The sequence below is a fragment of the Leucopleurus acutus genome (genome assembly GCF_964270905.1).
Source record: "Leucopleurus acutus genome assembly, chromosome: 12".
Classification (NCBI taxonomy): Eukaryota; Metazoa; Chordata; class Mammalia; order Artiodactyla; family Delphinidae; genus Leucopleurus; species Leucopleurus acutus.
This window is the reverse complement of record NC_139154.1, coordinates 34,305,069-34,330,901: the sequence shown is the minus strand read 5'-3', so window position 1 is coordinate 34,330,901 and position 25,833 is coordinate 34,305,069. Positions and strand designations below refer to the sequence as shown.

The 25,833-nt window shown below is 44.3% G+C and overlaps 1 protein-coding gene across 2 annotated transcripts in view; it reads right to left on the bottom strand.

Moving 5' to 3' along the window:
* The window catches only part of GRHL1 (grainyhead like transcription factor 1), a 44,818-nt gene that overhangs the window by 10,002 nt on the left and 8,983 nt on the right, over positions 1 to 25,833 (bottom strand). For both annotated transcript variants that reach the window (XM_082851591.1, XM_082851592.1), the window contains exons 5-9: positions 25,336 to 25,412; positions 23,736 to 23,892; positions 23,439 to 23,550; positions 22,370 to 22,464; positions 3,604 to 3,762 (exon numbers count right to left, since the gene is read on the bottom strand). In XM_082851591.1, the coding sequence (XP_082707717.1) occupies positions 3,604 to 3,762; positions 22,370 to 22,464; positions 23,439 to 23,550; positions 23,736 to 23,892; positions 25,336 to 25,412 (600 nt within the window). The remainder of the gene's footprint in view (positions 1 to 3,603; positions 3,763 to 22,369; positions 22,465 to 23,438; positions 23,551 to 23,735; positions 23,893 to 25,335; positions 25,413 to 25,833) is intronic.

Sequence of the window (25,833 nt, the reverse complement as noted above, 5' to 3'; positions counted from 1 at the left end):
TGTCCAAGGACTTGGCATCTACTAAGTGACAGATAGGACCACCTGTGACTCACAAAAGCAAACATTTAACAAGAAATCTGCAGTCACCTAAGAGAGAAAAAGTATGCTCCCAGGCCTACAAAGAGGACATAGGTACACAGTGTGCTCCAACCACCCAGAGAACGGCACTGCCACACAGCTGAATCCACAAGCCTGTTAGTAACAAGCGCGACCTGAAAGCAAGCAAGCAAGTGAAATAGAAACAAAACTATTCGTTAGTCATTTTGCTTGACCTACTGGCATTTTTTCTGGATGACGTAGATTTCTTTACAAAGTTATTCAGGTATGAACTTACTTGACTTAAGGTGACTTACTTTTCTGTAGATAAATTCCCTAATAGCAAAGAGAGGCAGTAAAAATCATCCCACTGATTTTGGCACAATTGTACAACAAAACCACATTTTAAAATATGGAATACAAACCCCTTCTGCCTTTTAGAAGGCGTTGCTCCACTCATGTACCAGTAAACACACAACCTGCTTATCAACATTGCTACGTGATACTGATGCAAACATCACCTCCCTGACGGAGGAGAACAGGCAGACATCACCAGTCTCCTCGAGTTACTGACTGGAGTTGGTCGGTATCTCTCAGGTCCTTCTAACAGTCTAACAATAACTTCATGTAGATGGTAAGTTATATTCCCTAAAAGGAAGTTTTACAAAACAGGACACTTTCCTCCTTATTTATCAGCTACATCTACAAAGAATGAGAAGGGGCTTTTGCTTCCACTCAAGATTTAACCCTCTGCTCAGAAACAACTGGCAGAATGACAAAGTGCATGAAACAAGGATTCTGAAGGCCCCAGCCACCAGGCAACAAAGAGGAGCAATTCCCTAGAAACGGGAAACCAGTGAGGCGAGACCCCCAGGTGCTGTGCACCCTCCAGAGTTTCCAGGCTGCGGCCCAGGGAGGGATGTCCGGGGGTCTCCACGAGCCAGATTCCTCGGAATGAGAAGGCAGAGGCGAAGCAGAGAGATCAAGGCGGCAGGCAAAGTGGCAAAGAGGAAAGCTGGGAGAGAAAGAACCCTGGATGTCTTCAGAGGGCCCCACACACTCAGCAGAGCACCGAGAGCGCGCGGTGTGAGGAAGCCACCCACAGTCGGGGAGCAGAAAACATCTGAAAAGACTAGGCCAGGGCCAGAAGCAGCGCCCGATGCCAGCGATCAGACTGGAAAAACGGATAATTCACGGGCACTGGGTAGAAGAGCCAGGAAGAGCTCGCCTCAGCCGTGGGGAAGAACGGCCTGACACTGAGCGCTGCTCCAGACACGCCCAGCAGCCGGCAAACGGGACACCTGGGAAGGTCAGCCTGTTTCCAAGGAACTTCACTAGATCTCAGGACAAGGCTCAAGAAGATGCACAGGATGACAGAAACATCCAGCACCCAACAAGGTGAAACTCACACGTCTGGTGTCCAGTGAGATGCCAGGCATGCGGGGAGGCCGGAGACCAAGAGTGAGGAGGATGTGACCAAAGCACTGAAACAGCCCAGAACTGACACGGAAACCAGACATGAACACGGTCACTGGGGCCTCAGTCCACGTGTTCAAAAGCCAGTGGACGGCTTCCCTGGTGGCGCAGTGGTTGAGAGTCCGCCTGCCGGTGCAGGGGACACGGCTTCAAGCCCTGGCCCGGGAAGATCCCACATGCCGCGGAGCAGCTAAGCCCGTGCGCCACAACTACTGAGCCTGTGCTCCAGAGCCCGCAAGCCACAACTACTGAGCCCGCGTGCTGCAACTACTGAAGCCCACATGCCTAGAGCCTGTGCTCCACAACAAGAGAAGCCACCGCAATGAGAAGCCCGTGCACGGCAAAGTAGAGTAGCCCCCGCTTGCTGCAACTAGAGAAAGCCCGGGCGCAGCAACAAAGACCCAATGCAGCCATAAATAAATAAATAAAAGAAACAGCAGATGTCAGAAAACATTTTAAACGGATAAAACTTTAATTTCTCCCTAGATTTTTAAAAAAGAACATGGACATCGCAATCGTTTGTCTTTTGGCTAAAAAGAAGAATGTGGTATGAAGGAAAGAGATGTGACTTAGGGTCAGAAATCCCTGCTCTACAGCAGATGTAACTTGTCATTTGTAAAATGCAGCACATATTAAAGCACTGCGGTGGGTAGACTAACGCCCCTCAAAGCTGTCCACGTCTGAACCCTCGAACCTGTGACTCTGTCAGCTTACACAGCAAAGGAGAAGGAGGCTGCTCCCCAGCTGACTTTAAGGCAACAAGAGTCTCCTGGGGCACCTGTGTGAGCCCAATCTAATCACAAGGGTCCTCAACAGCAGGAGAGCCAGAGGAGCACGTGTGAGGATGGCTCTGAAGATGGAAGGGGCCATGAGCCAAGGAACGCGGGCGGCCTCTGGAAAGCAGAGAAGCAAGGAAACAGGTTCTCCCTAGAGACTCCAGAAAGGAATCAGTCTTCCAACACCTTGATTTTAGCCCAGTAAGGCTTGGGTCAGACTTCTGACCTACAGAACTGTAAGATGATGGATGTGTGTAGTTTTGAGCCACTAAGTTCGTGGTAATTCGTTAACAGCAGCAGAGGACTAATACACCTAGCACATTATCAGGCACATGGCCGGTACTCGGTAAACATCGCTGAGCCTGGGTGTTTGAGGGAGTCCTCTGGGCCTGGAGGGCCTCAGGCTCATCCACGTAGGGCCGCATGCTTGCTCTGTGCACCCAGAACACAGGCCAGGATACCAGACCCCTGATGGCAAATACACTGCCAGTTTCCTAGTACCTTCTAAAAATCTTAATAACAGAGAGGTTTTAATAGGATGAAAAGAGGAGACGGGCAAAAACAATACAGTCCGATATTTCCGAGTGGGAAAAGTCAGAGTCTTCTTCAATCTTAGTTCAGCAGACGGCTCCGCCCCGTTCTTGAGGATACCACTGTCTCCAAACCCCAAACCAGCGTGGGCCTATAGCTTCTCTCTGGATTTAATCCAGCTGAGCCCCTCGCTCTGCACCTGGCAAAAGTGCACATCTCTTCTCCAGAAAAAAGGGCGTCATACCAGAGAACAGAAATGACACTGACATCATTTGGGCCTGTGCTCTCTCTTCCTGCCTACCTGCTGCTGTCAAGAAGAATCTGCAGCTCACTTTCTCCTGCCTTAGTGAGCTGGCTGACAACTTGCCAAACAGCCTGGAGGGAGGTGAGCCAGTGGTAACACATGCGCAGAGTCCTCAGACCCAGAGCTCAGGAAGAGCTCCAACACCGCAGCCGTGGCCTGCAGGTCCCCGTAAGCTGAGGGGCCACCAAGGACTGGGTGCAGCTGGCATGAGTCCCTGTATGCCACCCTATCGGACACGCCTGACAAAATAAATGTGCTCATCGACCCCTCCAGTTTTTCAGTCAAAAGGAGATTATTTTTCTCCCCTATATAATGTGATTTTGCGTGGCTAAAACATGAATTGCTTATTTAAAATAAGCTATTTTATATTATCAGCAATACATTCTTATTGAACTTAAACAGCTCCTGGTCTTTTCCCGTGAGGAAGGGTGCCCCTTGCACGCTGTATTCTAAGTGTCCCTGCCGAGTCGGCAGCCTTACCTTGTCACAGAAGACTTTTATCTGGCAGTACGCCCGATGCACAGGCTTGTTGCTGCGGTTGTTATAGCTATAGGTGTCGATCTGAATGTTCAGAGGCAACCCCTTCACACCTTTCTGAGAAGAGAAATCTGTGCTTAAGCAGTTCACGGAGATGAAAACCTGCAAAGCAAAGGAAAGGTTCTGTGAGCACCAGGCACTGATGGTCAACCTCTGCACAGCTTGTAGAAACAGTAACGTCACTGAACCTACCCAAATATGTTCTAAATGAGAGCTCAGCTTCTTGTTTAAAAGGTTTTTTAAAGAGGTAACAAAGGGTTTATTTTAAACCCACCTTTGGTCATAAGAATGCAGACCTTAAAGGGAAAAGACAGACAGCAGCTTCGACCCCCTGCCAGTTCTCCCCCAGAACACTTATTTAGTATCACACGGTGGGGCTGAGGCTGGCTGTCTTTCTTGATGTCATTTCTGAATGTTCCAAATGGTACACATTCTCTTTGCAGCTGTGTCAGAGCTTGCAACAAACTCTTTGGGGATCCGCCTGTCTTTATGTCTATACCACCTCCTAGGATGACCTGTAACATCTATGTCCAAATATTCTGGAATTTAGGTAACTGTTCCTTAGAGAGGCCCAGGTGAACCCTGTACAGATCACGAACACGCTCCATTCCCCACGCCCCCGCCCCGCCCCGTGTTTGTGACCCTGGATTTTAAGCTCTCCACACTTGGTCATAGGTTTTTGAGCTCCCCGTCAATGCTTTGGTTTTAGAATTTATTTCTGATGCATGAGCACCACATAGTGGGTATTATTGGAATTACAGTTTTTAAAACCGGTTGGCACATTTCAAAGACCCTAGACCCTTACTCTGGATTCCTGCCAGACCTGCAGGAGGTGACAACCCTGAAGCCCTAACAATCAAGAACAGACCCGCCACAGTCGTGCGGGTGCCGCTGGCTGAAGCAGGACCCAGAGAGGGAGGGAGACGTTGCAGTCAGCATAGGGGGGAAAACCTGTAAGAAGGTAAGGTAAGAGAGCACGGAGTGGGAACAGAGGGTAAGGAGAAAAGAATTCTAGCCACAGGACAAAGAACGCTCTCCAGAAGGTATGCAAAATGCTCAACCAGGGTTTCTATTCTTGTTCTAGTCTATATACTGTTTTTAAGTAGGAAGAGACCAAAACATCCTAAAAAGACTGAGAACTTGTCCAAATCCCTCACTCGCCCCCCCCCCCCCCCGCTCAGCACTGTCCGCCCTCTCAAGCCGAGGACATGCTGGCAGCGTGGCCCTGCCTCCCCTCTGTCCTTGTCCCTCTTCCTGCTCCTGTCCCCTCCTGTCCCGGTCCAGTCCCCTCCACAGCTCCTCTCTGCTGCTCTCCATCTAAAGGTCCGACTCAAGGCCCTGCTCCCAGACTGTCTGCATTTAGCCCGCACTGTGACACGGAGCCGACAGCACTGAGCGGTCGTGCTGGGCATGCACCTTACACACGTGACCTGGTGTCGTCAGCACAGCCTGGAGGGCCTGTTATCCTCTGTTTACAGGTGAGGCCTGGAGAGACTTTTTAAACTGTCCCCAGGGTAGAAAGCAAAGGGCTGGGATTCATATAAAAGACTTTCCCCCTTCACTCCCGGCTGCCTCTGTTTCCCAAACCAACTTTTTATCCTATAGACAAATCACTTGGCTTTTCTTTACTACCTGGAATGGTTTGCCATTTTTATATGTGTATGTTTTACGTCCCTGACTAGATCGTAAATACTTAGCAGGCTGGGTCCATTTCTCCACTTGACATGGCTCCTGATCTAGGACTGCCTTATCTTACCTATGATTTTTTCTTTTCATTTAAGTAATTTTCAGCAAATAAGCAAATTGCTCTAATTTTTTAAATACATAAATATAGATATGTAGGCAAAAGTGGCACACATGAATTTCAAATCCACTACACAAACTTCGTGCTTTGACTTTATATCTTTTCCTATACGTTTTTTTAAAACCGTTTCATATATAATCCATAAATCAAAGTTAAAAAGATAGTCTATGGAATAGATGAAAGAAGGACAAACAGAAAGGCAGACAGAAAGACAACAGTTCACACAAACAACTGAGCACATAAAGTAACCAAACCACCACATTTTTCATTTTACAACTAAATGGAAAATCTGAAATTTTCCCCATCATTCCAGGCCACCCGGCTCGATTCCTAACTCAAAAACAGGTGCCTGGGAAAGTTACACTTTACCCTCAACAATTCCAGGAAGTCTCTGACCCAAAGTGGTATTCCCTTTACAAGAGGATTTCATGGTAATCCAACCTAAAACCTAACCTGCCCTTGCTTCCCAGTGTCAAGTTTCTATTCAAAGCAGAAAAATAAGCAGGAGACAGATCCCAGGATCAGTATAAACACGGAGCCTTCAGAAAGGCATTACTCTCACTGTTATTCATGATCACTTACAATTGCTTTCTTATGGACATGCTTCTCCTATTTTCATATCAACTCTTTCTAAGCCTGGCGGTGTTCTAAATGTGTCAGAGAACGGGTACGGCGTCCCTAACTCAGCATTAAAAAAGTGCCACCTTCTCTAGATAAACACACAAGCATACCAGTGAACAGTGAACGGGCTGTGCGGTATCTAGGCCAGGGACACGAGGTACAGCAACGGTGGGAAGCCCTGCAGGAGAAAAATGGGGGCGGCACAAGAACAAGCCGGACGGCCGCAGGGACAGCTGGCCTGAGGGGGACACCAAAGGCTGGCAAGGGTGCAAGATGCCTTATGTATGTTCTAGCAAGAGGTAATGTGGTCAGCAGGAAAGGCTTTGGTCTGAGAAGCAAAACGCCTAAGTTTTAGTCCCAGCTCTGTCACTAACTGTGCTGTGATGTGGGCAAGGGTCCCCCACTGTCAAACACAGGGTTGGATTAGACGACGATCTCTAGATGACTTTTAACTGCAGTCCCAGCATACTTACACTGAAAGATGATGAATCCTATATCCCTACTCTGTATTTCTAGCGACAATAATTTTGTGTAATACGTAGATCAATCAACTTTTTACAAATCATGTTCTTTTAAGAGTACCATGTGAAGTTGCCACTTCAAGTTATCATACTAGCTACCTGTATAAAATTAAGAATCTTACAAAGCAGTGGTTCTCGAAATGTGGCCGGAGCATAATCCTGCCTGGGAGCTCGAGTGCTTCACACCCTGACTCACCTGGAATCCCCGGGCTGTCAGCCTGTACCGGAGACGGTGACGGTGAGGCCACGTCTACAGTTCCTGCTCCCACGCCTGGGGTGGGTTTTGGGCTCGAGAACTGTCTTAGGTCCTCCCTGGGTAATTCTCGTGATCGGCCAGGATAGAAACCACTGCCGTCAAGTAATTAATCTTCTATGTACTTACACACTTTGAGCGATCAAAGATCTCCTTTGGCTCCAAAACTCTGAGGTTATTAAAACGAGTCCCAATATATGGTTTCCTTTCTTGAAAGAGTTCTGATGTGCTTACATGTATTTATATGTATCCCATCAGGTTGTTTTTAATTAAAAAAATTTTTTTTACAGAGGTACAGCCCTATCAAATAAGAATAATATTCATTTAATCAAAGGAAAGATAAAGATGAAAGCATCTGCTCAACTTTGCTATTCAATAAGGTCGTGTAAATTCTCAAGAACTCCTACTTTAGAAGACAGAGACCAGGAAAAAACCTATTAAAAACCTGTCAGACTTCACTTCTTATGTTTATCCCTCACGGGACGTTTGGTTTTCATGGGGGTTGACGTGTATGGATGAACTGTGCGTTCGGGTGTGAGACTGGCCGGTGGCGTCGTGCCCACAGAGGACAGATACAACGTTCAAGCAGCCATTCCTGTTCCTGGGGCCTGGTACACAGCACACGCTCAGCACACAGGTTTTTAGCAAGAGGAGGAAGATGCCGAGGGAGCAGTGAACAAACACGGCCAAGAAGAAGTTCAATGCGGGCACCTAAAGCAGCTTTCTCGTATTTATCTACATCGGCAGTGGGTCACCTTTTTCTGCAAAGGGGCCTGATGGAGTTTTCGCCTTTGTGGGCCACATGCAACCATCCAACTCCGCAGTAACGGTGCGAAAGCCGCCACAGATGATACGTGAACAGATGTGGGTGGCGGTATCTTGAAAAGTCATTATTCACATAAACAGGCCCCTGGCTGGCCAGGGCCTGAGAGCTGCAGTTTGCTGACCCCCCGAGCTACACCATTCTCTAAGCTGCTGGGATAGTAACTGATCCTTACGACATCACAATGTGGTAAAAACAGCGAGGAAGCACTACCCCCCCTTTTTGTAGTTCAGTATTTCCACTCTCCCCGCAGGTGACCTCCTGAGAAGATACCCGCTATGGGCTTCCCATTAGTGTGACCTTCACCCACACACCCACACTCTTGATCAATGCAGCCCACGCTCGTGGACGGACTACACTAAGTTCTGCTGGAGAAGCTCAGTCAGTGTCTGTGAATCTTCATTTAGGAAGGTGACAATCTTTAATCAGCAGCACCCAAAAGAGGGAGAGAGCAAGTGTAGGACACGAGGCAGAGCTGTGCTCTGGGTCCTGGGGCAGCAACATGGCGGATGTCTTCTGCTCCTCACCGTGTTAACACCTGGACTGGGTTCTACCTTGGGTGACTTGGCCTTGACTTGGCCTTGGACAACAGGCCAAGTCACCCAACTCTGGATAAAACAAATGTTCAGACCATACTCATTGTGCAGAGAAATATTTTCTATAATGAGATTACAGAAAAACTCCCATATCACCTACAGAAGGTGGGAAAGAGGTGAAAAGGAAGATGGATTATTACACATCCAACTCCTCTTCTATACAATACACGTGTGTGTGCATGCACACACACAGCCACACACACATACACACTTAAAACGCCTTATTTCTGGAGTCTGAGAGTAGGCTGAAAGATACACAACCTTCCTTCTCTAGAATGACATAAATAAAGATCTTTAAGAACTCAAGTAATGACCTTTTCTCTGTTTTCATACTTCCTTGCCACTTATTTGGAGGAAAAGTTTGATTTTATTCAAATAATTGGAACAAATCTCAAAAGATGAGCAACTAATGTTCCCACCTAAAATCACTAGAGAGAAAAAAAAACTAACCACAAAAAACCCTGCTAAGCAGGTGGAAAGATGCTCAGCAAGATTCCTCTTTAAACGTCCAGCCCATTTTTCTAAGACAGTTCCTCATTCTTGGCCAAGAATTCATGCACTTAGAACTTCTCAAGAAATTTAATTTTGTTTTCATGCACTTAGAATTTTTCAAAAGATTTAATCTTGTTTTCAAACCTCAGTTTGAAAATGAGAAAAAAACAACAGAATAAAGATTTACATTATCAAAGGAGTAACTTGTATAGATTTTTTTCATTCCAAATGTTTATAAGCACAGAACCAACAAGAAATCAGATCTTGAACTAATTTATGATGATTTTTCCAGGAAGCATTATGGCAGCCGCACAATACTGTTCACCAGCCAGCTGCTGTGTCCACTGTTACTCCTCAAATGGAAAGAAAAGGAGAAGAAAGACACAGGGAACTAGTCTGCTCAAAACACAGGTCACAATCAGCAGTTCATTTCCCAGCCGTAGAGTGAAAGCAACTGAGAACAAATTTTATAAACCCAACTCGCCTGTTCTTTGGGGGCTTTACCATCAATACCACAAACCAAGGCACAATTCCAGAAAACGTATGGAGTCTCTAGTCTAAAGGGAGTAGTCAGATGTATGAGCTTTGACAAGTGAGTTTCATTTGTGGGGAGATAGTCTAGAAATAATTTTTCACCCACCCAATTCACAGAAAGAAAGCATTAACAATGCACTTGGAATTCATCAGGAAGAAGTCACAAAAATTATAAGCAGGTGAGTCAGAAGCTAAATGATGAAACTGACTAACTTAAATACACTAGGATAATTTTCATAAATAAAAAGGCGGTTCCTTTTCAAAAAGTTACCACAACAGTAATACTCATTCTATATTATTATTCCTGTACAAGAACCTGACAGCCAAATAATATAGTTTTAATTTTTCTCCCTACTGAGAGATTTAGGTGGAGTTTTACACATTATTATAACATTGCTTCTAAAATGGTGAAAATCATTTCCTTTGACTTCCATAATAATGGTTTTCTCAATGAGTGGAATAAAAAATTTCAAAATGTGAACCTTTAGATTCACTAAGAACATTATATGAACCACTCTTATGACAGTTTGGATAAAGTTTTCTTTTTAATTAAGTTTTTTTAAGGGATAAAGTTTTCTTTTTAAGGGCTCTGATGTTTACACTACAATAGGGTAACAAAGCATAATGCTCATAAGAGTGAGAGGTCACAGGCGTTCAGCCACATAATGTCACCTCAGTGACCGGGACAACTAAGTCATAAACAACCTGCAGTGCTTCTCCAGAGTCTGAAGGAAGGGACCCAAATTCTTAAGGCCCTCCAAAACCCAGCTCCAAACTCCCATTCTGGTTTCACACCTCCTTTACAGGAATTTTTACACACACTTTGGGGATCTTTATTTTCTCTGCCCCTCAATTTAAAATAAATTTTATTCCATTCTCTACTGACATCTCTCTTATAAATAAAGACCTAGTAACAGCTGATATAACTTCTCTGAGATGCGTTCTCTAACTACCCCAAAAGAATTACAACCCTGTTTTACTATCTATCACATTGTAGTGAGTAGCCTTGCCCCCAGCACCCTGTGGCCCTACTGTGAGCTTCTATTTCAGGCCAAGGGCCTGGTATCCACACCCCCGTCACCTCTACTGAACACTTGGTCACTCTGTCACACTGTGATTATAAGTGCTCTAAGCCCCTTGATGGCAGGAATTATGTGTGGCCCATTTTAAAAATTTCTTCCAGTGTTTAGTATATTTTTTGTATTCTCCTAATGCCTATTACTACTAAATGGTACTGAATTAAAAGCTGGCAATGAGAGACAGAAAAACCATAGGTATATAAAAATCCAGCTATTATCTCCAAATCTTAATTTAACAAGCTTCAAATCCTCACAAAACTTTAAATACACACAACAGTGCTCCCCCCCCCAAAAAATAAATGAAAAGACTCGACAAAAAAAAAAAAGAGCTAATATAAATTTACATAAATTAACCCTTCTTTCTTCTGGCCTCTAGGAGAGCGCCCTTTAAACAGTAAAATGGCTACAAATCAGGAAAAGAAATGAAAAAAGAGAGGCTGCTTCCCTGACATTAGGCAATCACCAAACACCAGTATCACCGCAGAATCTTAATCATTCATTCTTACTCAACAATTTTCAGTCGCTCACCACTGCCTATGTAATAGACTAAATTCCTCAGCAGTCAAATGCCGTATGTGATGCAATCCGCCTTTCCAGCCATATTTTCCACCACCTAGAGCAGCACTTCTCAAATGTGAATAATACACGTATGCTTTTTAAAAGAGAAAAAAAAGTTCCTCAACCCCTAAAAACATATCCAATCCTAGTCTGAGAAATACGACTCTATTCAAACAGCTACATAATGTTTGATCGCACAGCACCCTAAGGATTCACCTGGACTTTATCTATCTCAAACCTAACACCTAAGCACAAACACTAGCACTGAAGCCTCCTGGCAGCAACTGGCACCAGAATATACTTGTGATTTTAAAAGTCTAATCACTGAATTGAAAATGCAAAGAAATTCCAACCCCAATATACTTGGTCCACAGACCCCAAGGGTTTGAGACGAATCATTTACAGGGAGACGTCCAAGGTCCTCACTAGGGCACCACAGGGCCTTCAGGATCTGGTCGCCCACTTGCCTTGGATGTCCAGCCCCGATCTGAGCTCTGTACTCACACACATCCAGTTTATAGGCTCGTTCTGGGCTCTGAATGCTCAGCTAGTTCTTATCCTTTAGGACCCACTCAAGTGTCACCCCTGAGAAACCTTCTCTGATCTTCCTATTCCAAGGTAAGTTCTATTCCTCTGTGTTTACTTTTATCACTGTAAGTACTAGAATGGCAATCTTCTCCACTAAATTTTGAATTTCCTGAGAACTGGGCCACGTCCCACTCACCTTTACATTCCCAAGGCATCCTTGCAGTGCCTGGCCAATAAGAAATACGTGTTCACTGAATGAAGGACCCCAAATTCATAAACTCCAGCCAAATAAAACTACATGCTGCTATGATCTTTGAGTTCCATTTACTGTACTCTTGCATTGGTTCTACTCTGACCCCATTTCACAGATGAAGTTTAGAGGTTAGGTAACTTGCTGCCCAAGTTCACAGGTTATTTATGATCACATCCTTCCTCCAAGCAGATGTGAACACCTAGGTCATCTTGGTAGAACTGAGGATACCAAGCAGCTCTTTATACATACTGGACATTAAATAAATATTTGTTGAATGAATAATTAAATGGACTCTATATACCCCCTCAATTTGGAAAAGGTTATGGAATTTAGAGGCTCACTGATGTATATATAGAGACAGCAGGTAAGTTCTAGGGCAGAGATAAATTCACATAGGGAGCCATGAGGTAATTTTCTACAGCATCTATTCACGTTTATACTTTAAAACATTATCTACAGTGACCATCTTTCCATTACAGAAACTACAGGTACCTAACAGTCTGTATTTGATAACTAAGCATGTTATCCCTTCATTGTAGCTTTGCGTCATATTGACACGTGTGGTAACATCTACAACTTTCCTGCAAGATTAGAGTGTTGCCGCAGACAAATCCCAATGTTGCTTCCTGCACTGCAATGTCTGGGCCTCAATGTGTCACAGCACCTCTGCAGACTAAGTAAGGTGTTCCAGGTGCCTCGTTTCCACTTAAATTCACAACAGCTACTCTGTGGGGGAAAAATAAGGAAGAAAAAAGGTCCCACCAAACAGCCTTTGCAAAAATATTCTGCGGCTGCAATCTCTCAAAGCATGGTGCCCAGTGCCATCTCTTCCGTAAAGCCTTTGACTCCCTTCGCTGAAAGTACCCCTTTGCCCTGGAAATCTAAAGAGCATTTTAAAACCTCACTTAAGACCTGCATCATCACACAGAGAGTGTCACCTCTTTTGAGGACAGGCTTTCTGCTTGCATCGTCTTTTATTCCCTCCCTTATTGCCTGCAAAAAGAAGCACAGTGAATAATTTGCTGAATGAATGAACGTACAGCTGAGAAAGTCAACTCTCTGCAGCATGACTTCTAGCCGGTCCTTTCACACAGGAGCAATTGATAACTAGCCTGCAGAGAATTTCCTGGAAGAATGTTAGAATGAGTTAAATTGATCAACAATGACTGAAAAAAATTTTCAAGGGAGAATGGTGTTTTGCTCTTTTAAGTCAGATTATATACAACAGACTTTTGGAAAAGTGTCAGCCTACAGAGCTGAGAGCATGCCTGATTACCCTGTGTCAAAATAACATGTGTGCATCGTGTATCATGGTGCACATTCAGATAGTTCAAGTGAATTCTAACTGCTTGGTAAATATACGCAAGAAAAGAGAAAAGATCTAATAGAAGGAAGAAAAGAAAAAAGGAAAATGGGCTGACTTAACTATGGAAGACACTTCACAAAGCTGATAACTGAAAAATGTTTTATGTCCCAAGAATGCACTTATCCTTGTTGTGTTCCCTGGAAACATTTACCTTTAACACGAGCATCACATGGTTCAGAATCTGGCTACTCAACACCTTTCAATTCAAGAAAGACAGTGTCCAACTATGGCTGAGGTTCAGGCTCTGAAGATACAGACACACGGTACACAGATGACAAAGACAAAACCAGGACCCATGCTTCCTGCTCCAAATCTGTGCTCTTGAAACCACAATGACACAATGAAGCACAGAAAGCTTGAAGAAGAACCTAACGGAAAAACTGTTCAGTGAAGTAGGGGAAAAACTGACCCCCAAATGGCTGTGAGCAGAAGGTCCCTTTGTGCTCAGGAGGCATGAGGTCAAGGTCCTATACCCCAGATCACATGGGGAGTCTACGCCAAGTCCCTCTGTGACTTCCTAACGCGCAAGGGACTTAAAGATGGCTCGCCCCGTCAGACAGTGACAGCCGTCACGGGCACCGTCCCCGCTGCCTCTGGGAGTCTTTATCACTCTAACCCATTTCTAGTATTAAAATTCAACTTAGTCAAATAAAGAGATCACATTCCTAACCTCATTCCTGGGATGTAACTGATCTACTAAGTTGAAAGCAGAAGCCCTAGAACAAGTTTTAATTTAACTCTCTTCCATATCAGTCAAAAAGATCACTCTAAAATATTTCTCAGTAGCTTTTCTTAGAAACCTTCTGATAAATGAAATTATAATGAGGTCAATAACATAGTTTATTCTCACCAAATCCAACAGTGCTAATTAGAATACAATCACTATTTTCCCAATATGCGTATATGAAGTTATGCCGGCTGAAACCAATGGAGTGGGAAAGTTTAAAGGAAGAAATCAAGATCCAATTCTAAAGTCTCATCAGACAGGAACACTTATTGAGCATTATACAGCAGACACAATCTTTTTTGTTGTTGTTTTTCTTTTTTGTTTTTTTTGCGGTACGCGGGCCTCTCACTGTTGTGGCCTCTCCCGTTGCGGACCACAGGCTCCGGACGCACAGGCTCAGCGGCCATGGCTCACAGGCCCAGCTGCTCCGCGGCATGTGGGGTCTTCCCGGACCAGGGTACGAACCCACGTCCCCTGCATCGGCAGGCGGACTCTCAACCTCTGCGCCACCAGGGAAGCCCCAGCAGACACAATCTTAATCAACATTCCCTCCCCCCCAACCAAAAAAACCCCAAACCAAACAAAGCCTGATTATCTTAGTTCTGTATGAGCCTTGTTGCTCCCCTACTTTCTCCCGATGTGCGGGTCTAATTAATTAATTAAGCCCCAGAAGGTATCAGAGACTGAGTCATAAACTCAGAAGCAGGATCCAGTTCCACTGCTGATTCACCAGCTAATCCTAGGAAAGTCACGCTTCCCCACTATTCTCATGACGTGAGGTGAGTAAAAAATCCCACTACGGAATAACATCAGCACGAACGAAAAGCCTTCAAACGTGCAACTAGTATCTGTGTTCTTCCGCAGACCGTCAACCAACCATCAAGAGAAAAGAACTGGAAGGCTGGGGCAGCGAGGAAAGGGGTGTGGGAAGAGCAAAGCACTAACTTGCAATCTTCTCACATGGACGTGGCATGGGGCGTTTCCCCAAAGACAAAACAAGGATGCAGTCATCACCCTTACTGTTGCCACAGTGTTGCCTTCCCACGCCGCCCACACGCAGCCTTAGTTCCTGCAAAGATTGCAGAGGGCCAGGGAAAAGTCCCAAAGAGAGAAAAAGAGAGAGGGAGAAACATTCTGGAGGCACCTGCGGCCCATCTTCCCTCTGTCATATCCTACAAGCAGGGCCTGGTGAACTTAAGGACACTTGCCAGATACAGTGATCGGGCACGTGTTGTCCCAAATAAGTAGAATGTTTGTTTGAAATACGAAAATCTGGATGCAGGTGTGACACAAGGCAAACACCAGCCACATTCCAGCATCTCTAGGCACAGAGTAGGGCAGGGGAGCAGACAGGTCATAAGGGAAGACTTGGCAGGAAGCTGACTTCCAATCAAAGTCTCTAATTAGATACTGTGAACTTTAAAAAGCTAAAGAAAAAGTCCCTGAGGAATTAACGTAGAGTTCACTTATATTTACTACCAGATTTGGAGTCTCGGATGAAGAAGATCTGCCATATAAAAACCCCCTGAACTCCCAGACCCTGCATTGCCCTGAAACCTCTATTCCAGGTAAATTCAGTTATGACTAAAAATGTCTGGGCAGGGTCAAAGCCCTCTGGTTTAGCTTACAAGTAGCAAAACTGGTTGAAATGACAGATTTAGAAAACCACTGGAGATGGAATTTCCAGGAAGGACCAGGAACAGGAGGGTTAATGTGACGAAGTGTCAAAAAGAAAAAGCTCTAGAGAGGAGCTCATTGTTTCGTGACATGGGCAGGGTGGAGGATGGGGAAAAACCTGAACTCTCCCCCACCAAAAAAAAGACTGAAAAACAAGTTCAAGTGACAGCACTTTTCTAGTGGCTGACCAGACACGGTGCCTCAAATCCGTTTCACAAGACGCAAGTTTCACTACTAAACCGAGGCTTTCTTCAGCTGCCACATGTCCCCCTTGTCCAACCAGAAACATCGTGACTTGGCCCTCACCCTCAGGTGCGTGCAGCGATAAACGTGTGCTTTTGTTACCTGCAGGTTCTGAAGGTCCACCGGATTCAGGACGGACCGCTTGCCCAGACACTAGGGTACCACATGAAACGCGTTGCAGCCAAAGCCCAACGACCCTCGCTTTAAAAGAGAAACCTCCCTCATAATCAGACCCAGAACAGGTTCTTCAAAGTCAGCTTTCCAATTGCCAAGTAAAGAGTTTATTCCGTATCAGCTAAAGAAAAGCATTCTCCACACATTTCCAATCAAGAAAAATTTCTTGTCACTTCCAATACTGATCAAACCACAACTCTAAAGACTATTCATTCCCCATAAAGGAATGTGACTATCTTTCTGGCACCAAAAGTTTTATTTTTTACTTTAATAAATATGTATTTTCCAACTGCATGGAAGGACACCCCTGGAGTAGAAAGAACGTCAGCTAAGAAGCCTCCCCGGCTACCTTGAGTTTCTCTAGGGTCTAAGGGCAGGACACACGGAGAGTCTAGCCTGCGTCTGTCTGGACTCTGAAAGTCTCTTACCTTTGTTTGTTTGTTTATTTATTTATTTTGGCTGCTCTGGGTCTTGCGGCATGCGGACCTTTTAGTTGCGGCATGCAGACTTTTTAGTTGCGGCATGCGGACCTTTTAGTTGCGGCATGCAGACTTTTTAGTTGCGGCATGCGAACTTCTTAGTTGCGGCATGCGAACTTCTTATTTGCAGCATGCGGACTTCTTAGTTGTGGCATGCAGACTTTTTAGTTGTGACATGCGGACTCTTAGTTGCAGCACACATGCGGGATCTAGTTCCCTGCGGAGGGATCAAACCCGGGCCCCCTGCATTGGGAGCTCAGAGTCTTACCTACTGGGCCACCAGGGAAGTCCTTTATCTTTGTTTTAAAAGTAACAGTGCTTCCTGGCTTCCTTTTCTAGTTAGGTCAGGGAGGATACACTTTTGTTTTAAATCTCCTGCCTATATTTAATTGCAATTGCAAGTAAGACGTTTGACTCACCTCTCCCTCCTCCCTCCCGTTCACACTGGAAATGTAAAGTTGAGAAACAAACCAAACCTGTCCCTGCTTAATGCAGCCAAACTGGCAACACCTTATTTTACTGGAGCACTTGGCGGCTGCTTCACCAGAATGGAATCCCTATAAATGCGAGCGATACGCTCAGCCCAAACAAATTAAAAATTACTCTCACGATGGATTCCAAATATTACGCTTAGACAAAACAACAAACTGCTATTAAACTCATAAACCTGCACCCCACAGCACACACAAAAAGTCCTAAGTTCGGGCTTCCCTGGTGGCGCAGTGGTTGACAGTCCGCCTGCCGATGCAGGGGACGCGGGTTCGTGCCCCGGTCCGGGAAGATCCCACATGTCGCGGAGCGGCTGGGCCCGTGAGCCATGGCCGCTGAGCCTGTGTGTCCGGAGTCTGTGCTCCGCAACGGGTGAGGCCACAGCACTGAGAGGCCCGCGTACCGCAAAAAAAAAAAAAAAGTCTTAAGTTCAAGTTACCAACATGGTTCCACCCCTCTGACAGAATGAACTCCGGGAGCCTCAATAATCCTCGGCAGGAACCCCATACACTTTTGCTGAGGCAGGAGACAAAAGGGAAAGATACCAGGGCTCCAGCCGGACCCAGGCCCCCCGTGCTCAAGCCTCTCAGTGCTCCAGACAGGCTCTGCATTCTACTCTAATCCTCTTTCTTTTGTAACACGAGCCTCTCCATGACAGAAAACATTTGGTTCCAAAGGACAGTCTTACAGAATGCCTTGGAGTTCCTCCTTAGAGCTGACAGATTCATAACTAAAAGTAAAAGCACAAAGTGCTCTCTCACTGAGGGTTTTCTCCCTCTGGGGAAGGGGATGCTCTGATTTTGTCCTATCCCTTCTCTGCAGGCCAAGGCACCACCCTGAAGGTGAAACATGCGAAGGAAGTGAACCATGAAGACATGAACAGCCTGTTGAGATGGGCTCTGTCCCACCAGAGATACGATCCTGCCACAAGGACAAGGTGCAGTTCCCTCTGCCCGCGAGAAGGCTCATCACACCTGATCCGGAGTGCCTCCTTCTGTGGGTCTGATGAAGACATCGGGAAGCACCGGCTTCCAGCACGGCATGGCGGGACAACTCACGAGTCTTCGGGTTGTTTTAAGCCACGGGTGCAAAATCCAGTATAAAGAAACTCAGACTCCACACCTATTCCTTGTCTGACACTGCTCACTCCAGGTGGAGCTTTAGTGCGTGTCTGACGGCAAGCTCTTTTCTGCTACTATTTAAAAAACGAAATGTATGAATGGTAGCTGCACCCCAATCCACCTTCTAGTAAGGATTAGAAGTCACCTCTGGGAAAAACATGTTAGATATTTTGTATCCCTGGGGTTTCATTACATCTTTAAAAGGTCTGCTTCATACTCATGGAGATCATAGCCACACACAGATGATCAAAGCAATCTTGAGCTCTGCTTTCAACTGCACCTGTTTTCCCATTTCCCATACTGTCTAGTTAAGTATAACCATGTCTTATACCACCAAGAGATATCCCTTCCTGCGAATGCTCCCCTGGAGGCCAGGGATCCCTCAGAGCTGGCTGACTCAATGTTCACTTGATTCCATACAGAGGTTTTTTGGTTTATAATTTCCTCTCCTTTGTAGGTAAACATCACTCATCCAACAATCAACATAAACTGTTTCCCTGTAGCAAAAGTGGTCTACTTACCACGGGAATTTATATTAGTGAATCCATAATGCTGCTCTATTAATATGAATGCTGACACTTTTAAATATTCCCCCCTGTCAGGAACACCTTCTGTCCATTACAAGGTGTAGATTCTTACCTCCTCAGGTGATCTCATTTGGATGACCAAGCAGCAAACATCTTCCCACCTGGAGGACTAAGCACTTTCTCACAGGTACTGAGCAGGCAGCACTGACCCGTTAAGTGCGAACACAGAGAAGGCACCTCAGCACAGTGCCTGGCATAAAACCCACATTCAAAGAAGTTAATTCTCTCTCCCTAACTTCTTTTTCCTCTGTTCATTTTAGATCTTCAGGCTTCATATCACTATCCAAATCTCAAAGCTCTTGTAAACTCTTAGATTTACAATCCAAGCAAAAAATTATACCCTAGTCCACGATGTGCAGCCTATCCAGAGTTACTCACTTGGTTGTGGAAATGCTGAAACTGGTGCAGAACAGATAACCCCAACTTCTGAATTATTTGCGGCTCCAAAGTTCATTTGTAAAGTTTCTTTTCCTTAGACACATGATGTTATATTTAGGATCTCAGGCCACAAATGCCTATTGGACACACAATACATCTGAACTACAATACCAGCGCTTCTGCCGGGATGGAGCACAGTACCATGGACATAGCAGGCACTTGGATATTTGTTGGGTAAAGTTATGAAGTCCTGCAACTGGGGGCAAGGTGCACAGCTGGCTTTGGATGAAATCTTTATATAGTCTAAGTCTGTGTTTATCTTCCTCCCACCTTCCTGATGTCTCCTCATGCCCAACAATTTACTAATCCTCTCTTCCCACAGTGACCAGTGCCCTCCTATCTTACAAATTGTAAACTTCAGCATCTCACCAGAGCACCATATTTTAATGTTTCAAAGGGAACCACTTCTTCTCCCTGCCAAAATTACCTCAAGCAGCTGATCTCAGCCATATATCAGGAGGGAAGAAATCTGATTAAGTTATTTCTCAATGAAATGTGAATGTCAGATAAACTATAATTTGTGTAGATATTCCTGACTCTTAAAAAGATGCGCGACCACCCAAACAAATCTAATTTTGTGTGGAGTACAGAAAAATGAATGAAATAGGTATATACAGTAGAGAGATCAGGGCCACCAGGGGGGATTGCTTCTAAGATATTTCTGCTTTTCAAAGCAACTTCCTTCTCCCCTGCTGCTTTGAAGTCTAATAACTTTTTTTTAAACAAGTTTCATAATGTCTTCAAGTTTCCATGGTAACAGCAAGCATATGATTATGCCGGTGATGGAGTGTGTACAGGGACAGGATGAGTCTAGCTTGGACAGTGCTTTTCCCAACCTAGAACCTAAGCCAAGGTGTTCAAGATTCAACCTGACATGTCCTAGAAACAATCACCTCCAAAGAGCAGCAGAAGCTACAGAGAAGATTCTCATGTTGACCCTGGGCTGGAATTCTGGTTTTACTCCTCCTGGCTTGGCCAAAAGGGTATATTAGGTATCTTTAAAAAGTGGGGGAAGAAGGGAATGCCACATGTCTCCAAGAAACCCTATGTTTGTGGGGGAGAATGAACTGGAATTAAGAATCAACAAATGTGTCCTAAATTAGAACAAGAAAGTGGGTTGCTTTCAAAATAAGAAGTGAAAAAAATCTATACAGGATTCTGCATGTATATCTATTCACTCTAGTTGCCCTGGGCCATCAAGTACTTTCAGTGTGAAAACAGAAAACATCAACTTGGCCAGGGAAAGCAAAATATCTACAGACTTAATTTCAACACACACTTGAAGCTGATGCCTGATATCAGCTTCAAAAGGCAGCAGCCTCATTAAGAAATGACACGAGCCCCATCTGGGGGCTGGCAAAGCCTTAAAAAATCAAGTCAGTGCTGGGGGTCTGGAAAGGAGAATGAAACTGAATTTCCCTGCATCAATTAACAATGCTATTAAGGCTACTTAGGACATGCCTCCGACAATACTTCTTAATACAAACAAGCTGAAGGCCTTCAAAGTAAAACCAGCCATTATCCCCACCCATCATCTGGACTTTCATTACTCCCACCCTGAAGAGTGACACATCAAACAAAACAGCCTGCCCACACGCAGGGCCTTTCCGCCAAGATCTCCATGTACCCTGACAAGTGCTTATTAGTCCTGACGACACCCCAGCAAAGAAGAGAGTTGACCACCGTGGCCTTTTTATTCTCCTAGGCGGAAAAGAGGGGGAAAACTAAGCCAGTGAATCAAGGGACCAGTCCAAGGTCACAGATAAGTCAGAAAAATGAACTCAGGACTTCGATGCGCTTGATCAGCTCCTCCACAATTTCTCCATCAGCCCCTAATGGCAAATAGGACAAATTTCCCTAGCTTGATTTAAGAACAGAAGCACCCGGGGGGCACATGGCCAACTCTTCTTACAGGCTGCTTGCACGTTGAGTCCTATTATGATATTTAATTTCAGAATAACTCTAACAACATTTGTATAAAACGAAATGTTTACTTTTCGTTCTACTAGCTTCTCTGTAGTGAATTCACTCTTTAATCAAGCACCAAACTCTGGACTAAGCAGCCTGAAGACGTTTGCATAGGATGGAGGTGGTCAGTAGGATAACTTTAAGGCAATTACAGCAACTTAAGCTTCCTAACAGACTGGCAGACCCCACTTACTATATCCTGCACTCTTAAGACACACTTTTGCCTTAGACACCACAACCATAGTACGAAAGGAAAGTAATTATAATACAAAGTTAACACGGGTCTCAAGAATCCAGTCATATGATTTTTAATAGCAAGGCTAGGTGGGAAAAAATTAAATTCTACAATACTTAGCACCTAACTCAGTGTCTTATTCCATAATTGCTAAAATTCTTGTTGAATAAATAAAAGAGAAAATAGAAGAAAGGTTGAGAAAGGACAGGAAGGTGATGGTAACTTTGTACCTGGTCCTTGATATACATAAGTGTTCCTACGACTGCAACCAACAGTAAAGATCAGTCTGACGAGCAACTGCCCGAAATTAATGTGTTTCTATTGTGTTGCCTGAGCTCCAAATTTTAAACTAAGGCAAAAATAAATACCAGAGTGCTAATAATTTAGTGAAGAGACGGGTTCTACTAAAAGGGAAGGCTGTAGGAAGGGCAGCAATGACTGAAAAATCTGCTTAATTTTTCTTAAAAGGTACTAAACTTCCAAATACAATTATCCAAAATGACCATCTGAATTGGAGGCAACTCTTCACTTGTCAAAGCCCAAGAGAGAAGAACCGTAAGCAAGTTGTATTCCCAGGGTAGCGACACAGACGGAGCACTAATGACAACCTGTACTCGAGGACCTTTCTGAAGAAACGCCACCAGCTTCACAGGCCCTGTTCCAATCACCCTTACTACACACCCGGAGGAGGGAAGAGTCAGGAACTGATTCCACTCTGCAAAGGAGGAAACGGAGCCCAGAGTGAGGAGTCAGACTCGAGGCCAGACAGTGGCTGCTGGCCCTGCTGCGGGAGAAGAGAACAGACAGGGGAGAGGGACGGTTCTGTACATCTGGAAAAGTGCCATATGTCCAGAAAATGTGAACCAGTGAAAAGACAGAAAGTGAGAACCAGCTGGCTGAGGAACAGGACACACGGACAGGCTGAGCAGGGGGCCTGTTTCGTCCTGTCCTGCTTCAAGCCCCTCATGACCATGGCCGTGACCTGCCTTCCTAGCCTCGCTTGTTCTCCCTCCTCCTTAGCAAAGGAGGGAAAACAAGTAAAACTGTAAAAAAACAACAAAAAAATCGGTTGTCCAATCACTAAGCTCCTCCCACTCCTCAAAGAGCTGGTTAACACAGGAGTCCCTGGACTTCGTTACCTACCTTTGCTTCATCATTAATGTCCCAAGTGAAAGAAATGGCATTATAAGCAATCTCCTCAATGTTACTTATGGTGTTGAAGCTTTCTTTGTAGTCAGCTGTATGAGGGACGAGAAAGAAAAAGAAAGTCGTGGTTTCTAGTTTCCAACATGAGGTTACAGCAGTTCAATGTAAGATTCAGCTTTTAATATTATCACTGCTGGATACTTTAAATTAACATTTTGTTGGGTTGAAAGAAGCTCAAAAAAGGAAGAAAAAGAATCACAGAATTTTTGTAATGGAGGCAAGCTTCGACATTTTAAAATTTATCCCATTTTGTCAAAATTAGGACACTTAGGTCTAAAAAGTTTAAATAACTGTCCCAAGGCCACAAAACTAAGTCCAGAGAATCAAGACTGGAACTCAGTTCTTTTCATTCTTCTGAAAGAGAACATGAATATCACCACAGGCAAAGAAAAGAAGTAACACAAAAATTAAGAGCCATCTTGCGATACAGACAATGGTCTTACATGAAAATTATATACATGGCAAGAACACGGGTTTTCACAAAGCTACCTGACTAAATATGGATTTGCACAGGTCTGCTGCTCTTACTCCAAGTGATGAATCTCTGGGTCTATTTACAGACAGAAGAGACTTTCGATGCAGTTCAACATGTAACTAGGGAAGGCTGTGTGTGTTGCTGCACAGCAGCAGTATTTTCTTTAACTTGGTGATTTTTTTTCCCTCCACCTATTACCATCTCCAAATAATCAGAATCTCTTAAAGAAGACACTACCCCTCAAACAATTTGTAGACTGAAAAGCAGGACACTCTTACACGAGCTGGCGCTACAGCTCCTGGCCCCAGTGTCACATGGAAAGCCACCACATGGGGCATATGTCCTCATGAAGGAAGTAATGTTAAGAGCACCGATTCCAGGAGGCCAAGGACAATGTTTGGAACAGATCAGTAGCTGGCATAAAAATTCAAATGCATTCGGCAGGAAGCTGATCACTGCCAAAAATAACTGGATTTAGAAAACTGGATGCTTGCACCTCTGGGAATAAAAGCAGGCTCCGGAGCTACTTACCTATGTCAATGCATCTTTGTTTAGCCGTGTGCTGCCGCGAGTGCCAGTATTTCCAGTGCCTTAACTGATCTTCCCTGCTTTTGTCCTCGGCAAAAACCACCATGATCACACTCTGTGAAAGAGAATGCGTCACGACGTAAAGACACGAGGGCGTGAGTATCTTTTGGAAAACTTAGTTCTCGATTTTGCGGTGAATTAAAACTGCAATTTCAGATCTTAATTTAGATCTGCCTCAGACCTGGAACTAGTAAGCTCTGACCAGCTTTCCCAGAGACGAGAACTGACAGCAGGACTTACTCGGACTTTGCTGATGGGGTGGCGGATGCCCTCGTTGCTGCTCACTTCCTTCAAGGTGACAGGATAGAACTGGCCTTTGTTCAGGTACGTCATGGTGCTATCTCCCGGCTTCTGTCGGAGCGATTTTGAGGCTTCTAGGGTATATTCAAAGTTGTTCCTAGAAAACAAAAAAACTCACAGATCTCTAATTCACTCTCTTGGAAGCTTCTTAAATGCCTGAGCTCAAACTTGACATGCTTTAGTGTGGATGTATGCAGAGAGCAGATGACTAGAAACATCCAACTGACCATGTCATGCTATAAATAGATAGCAGTTGCTGCTTTTTCCAGAGTAAATATAATCTTAAGCAACCCAGAGATTCTCAAATCTCTCAGATGTGGGACTACTAAATGCCTACTAGAAAATCTGTGAAGTGATGTTAACAAATTAGAAGTTTGGAGGCAAAGGATATTAATGATATGAATGAGTGAAAAGCACTCCGGAAGGAACTCTCACAAGACATGCTACCAACCTGGTATTTACCCAGCAAAGGTTGCAAACAGGAGGCCGGGAGGCCTCTAAATGTGATTTGGCCTGCCAGCACTTTTTTGTTGTTTTTGCTTATAATTTAAATGTGCTCAGATGGCACTCCACAGTTGTCTACATTTTCTTTTATCTTATAGCACCACGTCTATATTCCCCTGAAGTTTTTTAATAACCTTGTTGGGCCAGGGGTTGGCAAATTACTCCTATTTTTATACATAAAGTTTTATTGGAATGTAGCCACGCCCTTTGTTTACACATTACGGCTGCTTCTGTGCTTCAGCGACAGAGCTGGGCAAAGCTGGGCAGTTGCGACAGAGGCTGTATGGCCCACAAAGCCTAAAATATTTACTATCTGATCGTTTACAGAAAAAGTTTGTTGACCCCTATCCTAGATCCTGAAGGCATTTGAGTTTGTGACTCCTGTACCTTGAGGCAGGTCTATAAGGCAGTCTCAATTCCCATAAAATCCTAGACTTTTAAATAAAACTTTTATTTAAAAATATAGCACACATAAAAATGCATAAAACGAAATTACACTCCTAAAAAAACTAAAGATGTTTATATATAACTTGGAAAATATTGATATTTCCAGAGTGAGATGCAATTTTGTGACATATAAAAGAGGTTGTCAGCCCAGTAAACAGTTGACTCTATTTATTTTATCATTAGTGAGACTAATAAAAATATAAAAGCCTTTATCCACCTGATGTTATTCCTAAATTCTCACAGAATTATGCACTTTTGCAAACAGAAGGGACCTCAGATCTAATTTAATCCCTTCACCTCTTCTCTGAGATTCCATTCTACTACCCCTACTACTACCATCACATGAAGAAACCGAAGGAAAGAAAAAGCACCAACACCAAGAATTAGGGAAACATGAAACACAGTTCAGAGTGCAAAACTGAACGCACTAAAGTAAACGTCCTCCAGCAAAGACGTCACCACACTGACTGCAAGGAAGTAAAGTTGAAAGCTGCGAAAGCCACCTCTGATTTTCCAAGATCAAATTAACAAAAAGGAAGTAAGTCGTACAAGCTGAAAGTTGCAAATCAAATTAAAAGACAACTATTACCCAGAAACACTGTCAAAAACATAGTCCTCTGAATTCATGCCAGGCATCCGCAGACTGAGATCCGAGGGGAAGAAAACCTGAAATATCAACGTGATAAGCCACAACGATGTAACTGGTTATCAGGCTCACTAAAGACCAACGTCTGGTACAGCATCAGAGCATGTGGCTTACAGCAACCCACCACTCTTCCAAAGTTTGTCTGAAACAAAAATTTTGACGCTACAAAAAATTTTAAAAGAAAATTAAAAAGAAAAAAATATCCATTTATACATCCCTTGATTAAATTAAGACAATTTACATAAGTGCTCCCACAAAGCGCTTCCTTCTTCTCTCTTCCCATCTTTCCCACACATCCCAATTCTGTCCAAACTCTGGAATGTGCAACCAAAGTCTCACGACTTTTAGGAGTTAGCTCTATCGCTGCACCAAGTTAAGATATAGTATCAAGTCGGCACCACGGCTGGATGGATCGGTGCACTCTCCCAGGAAAGGTTACTA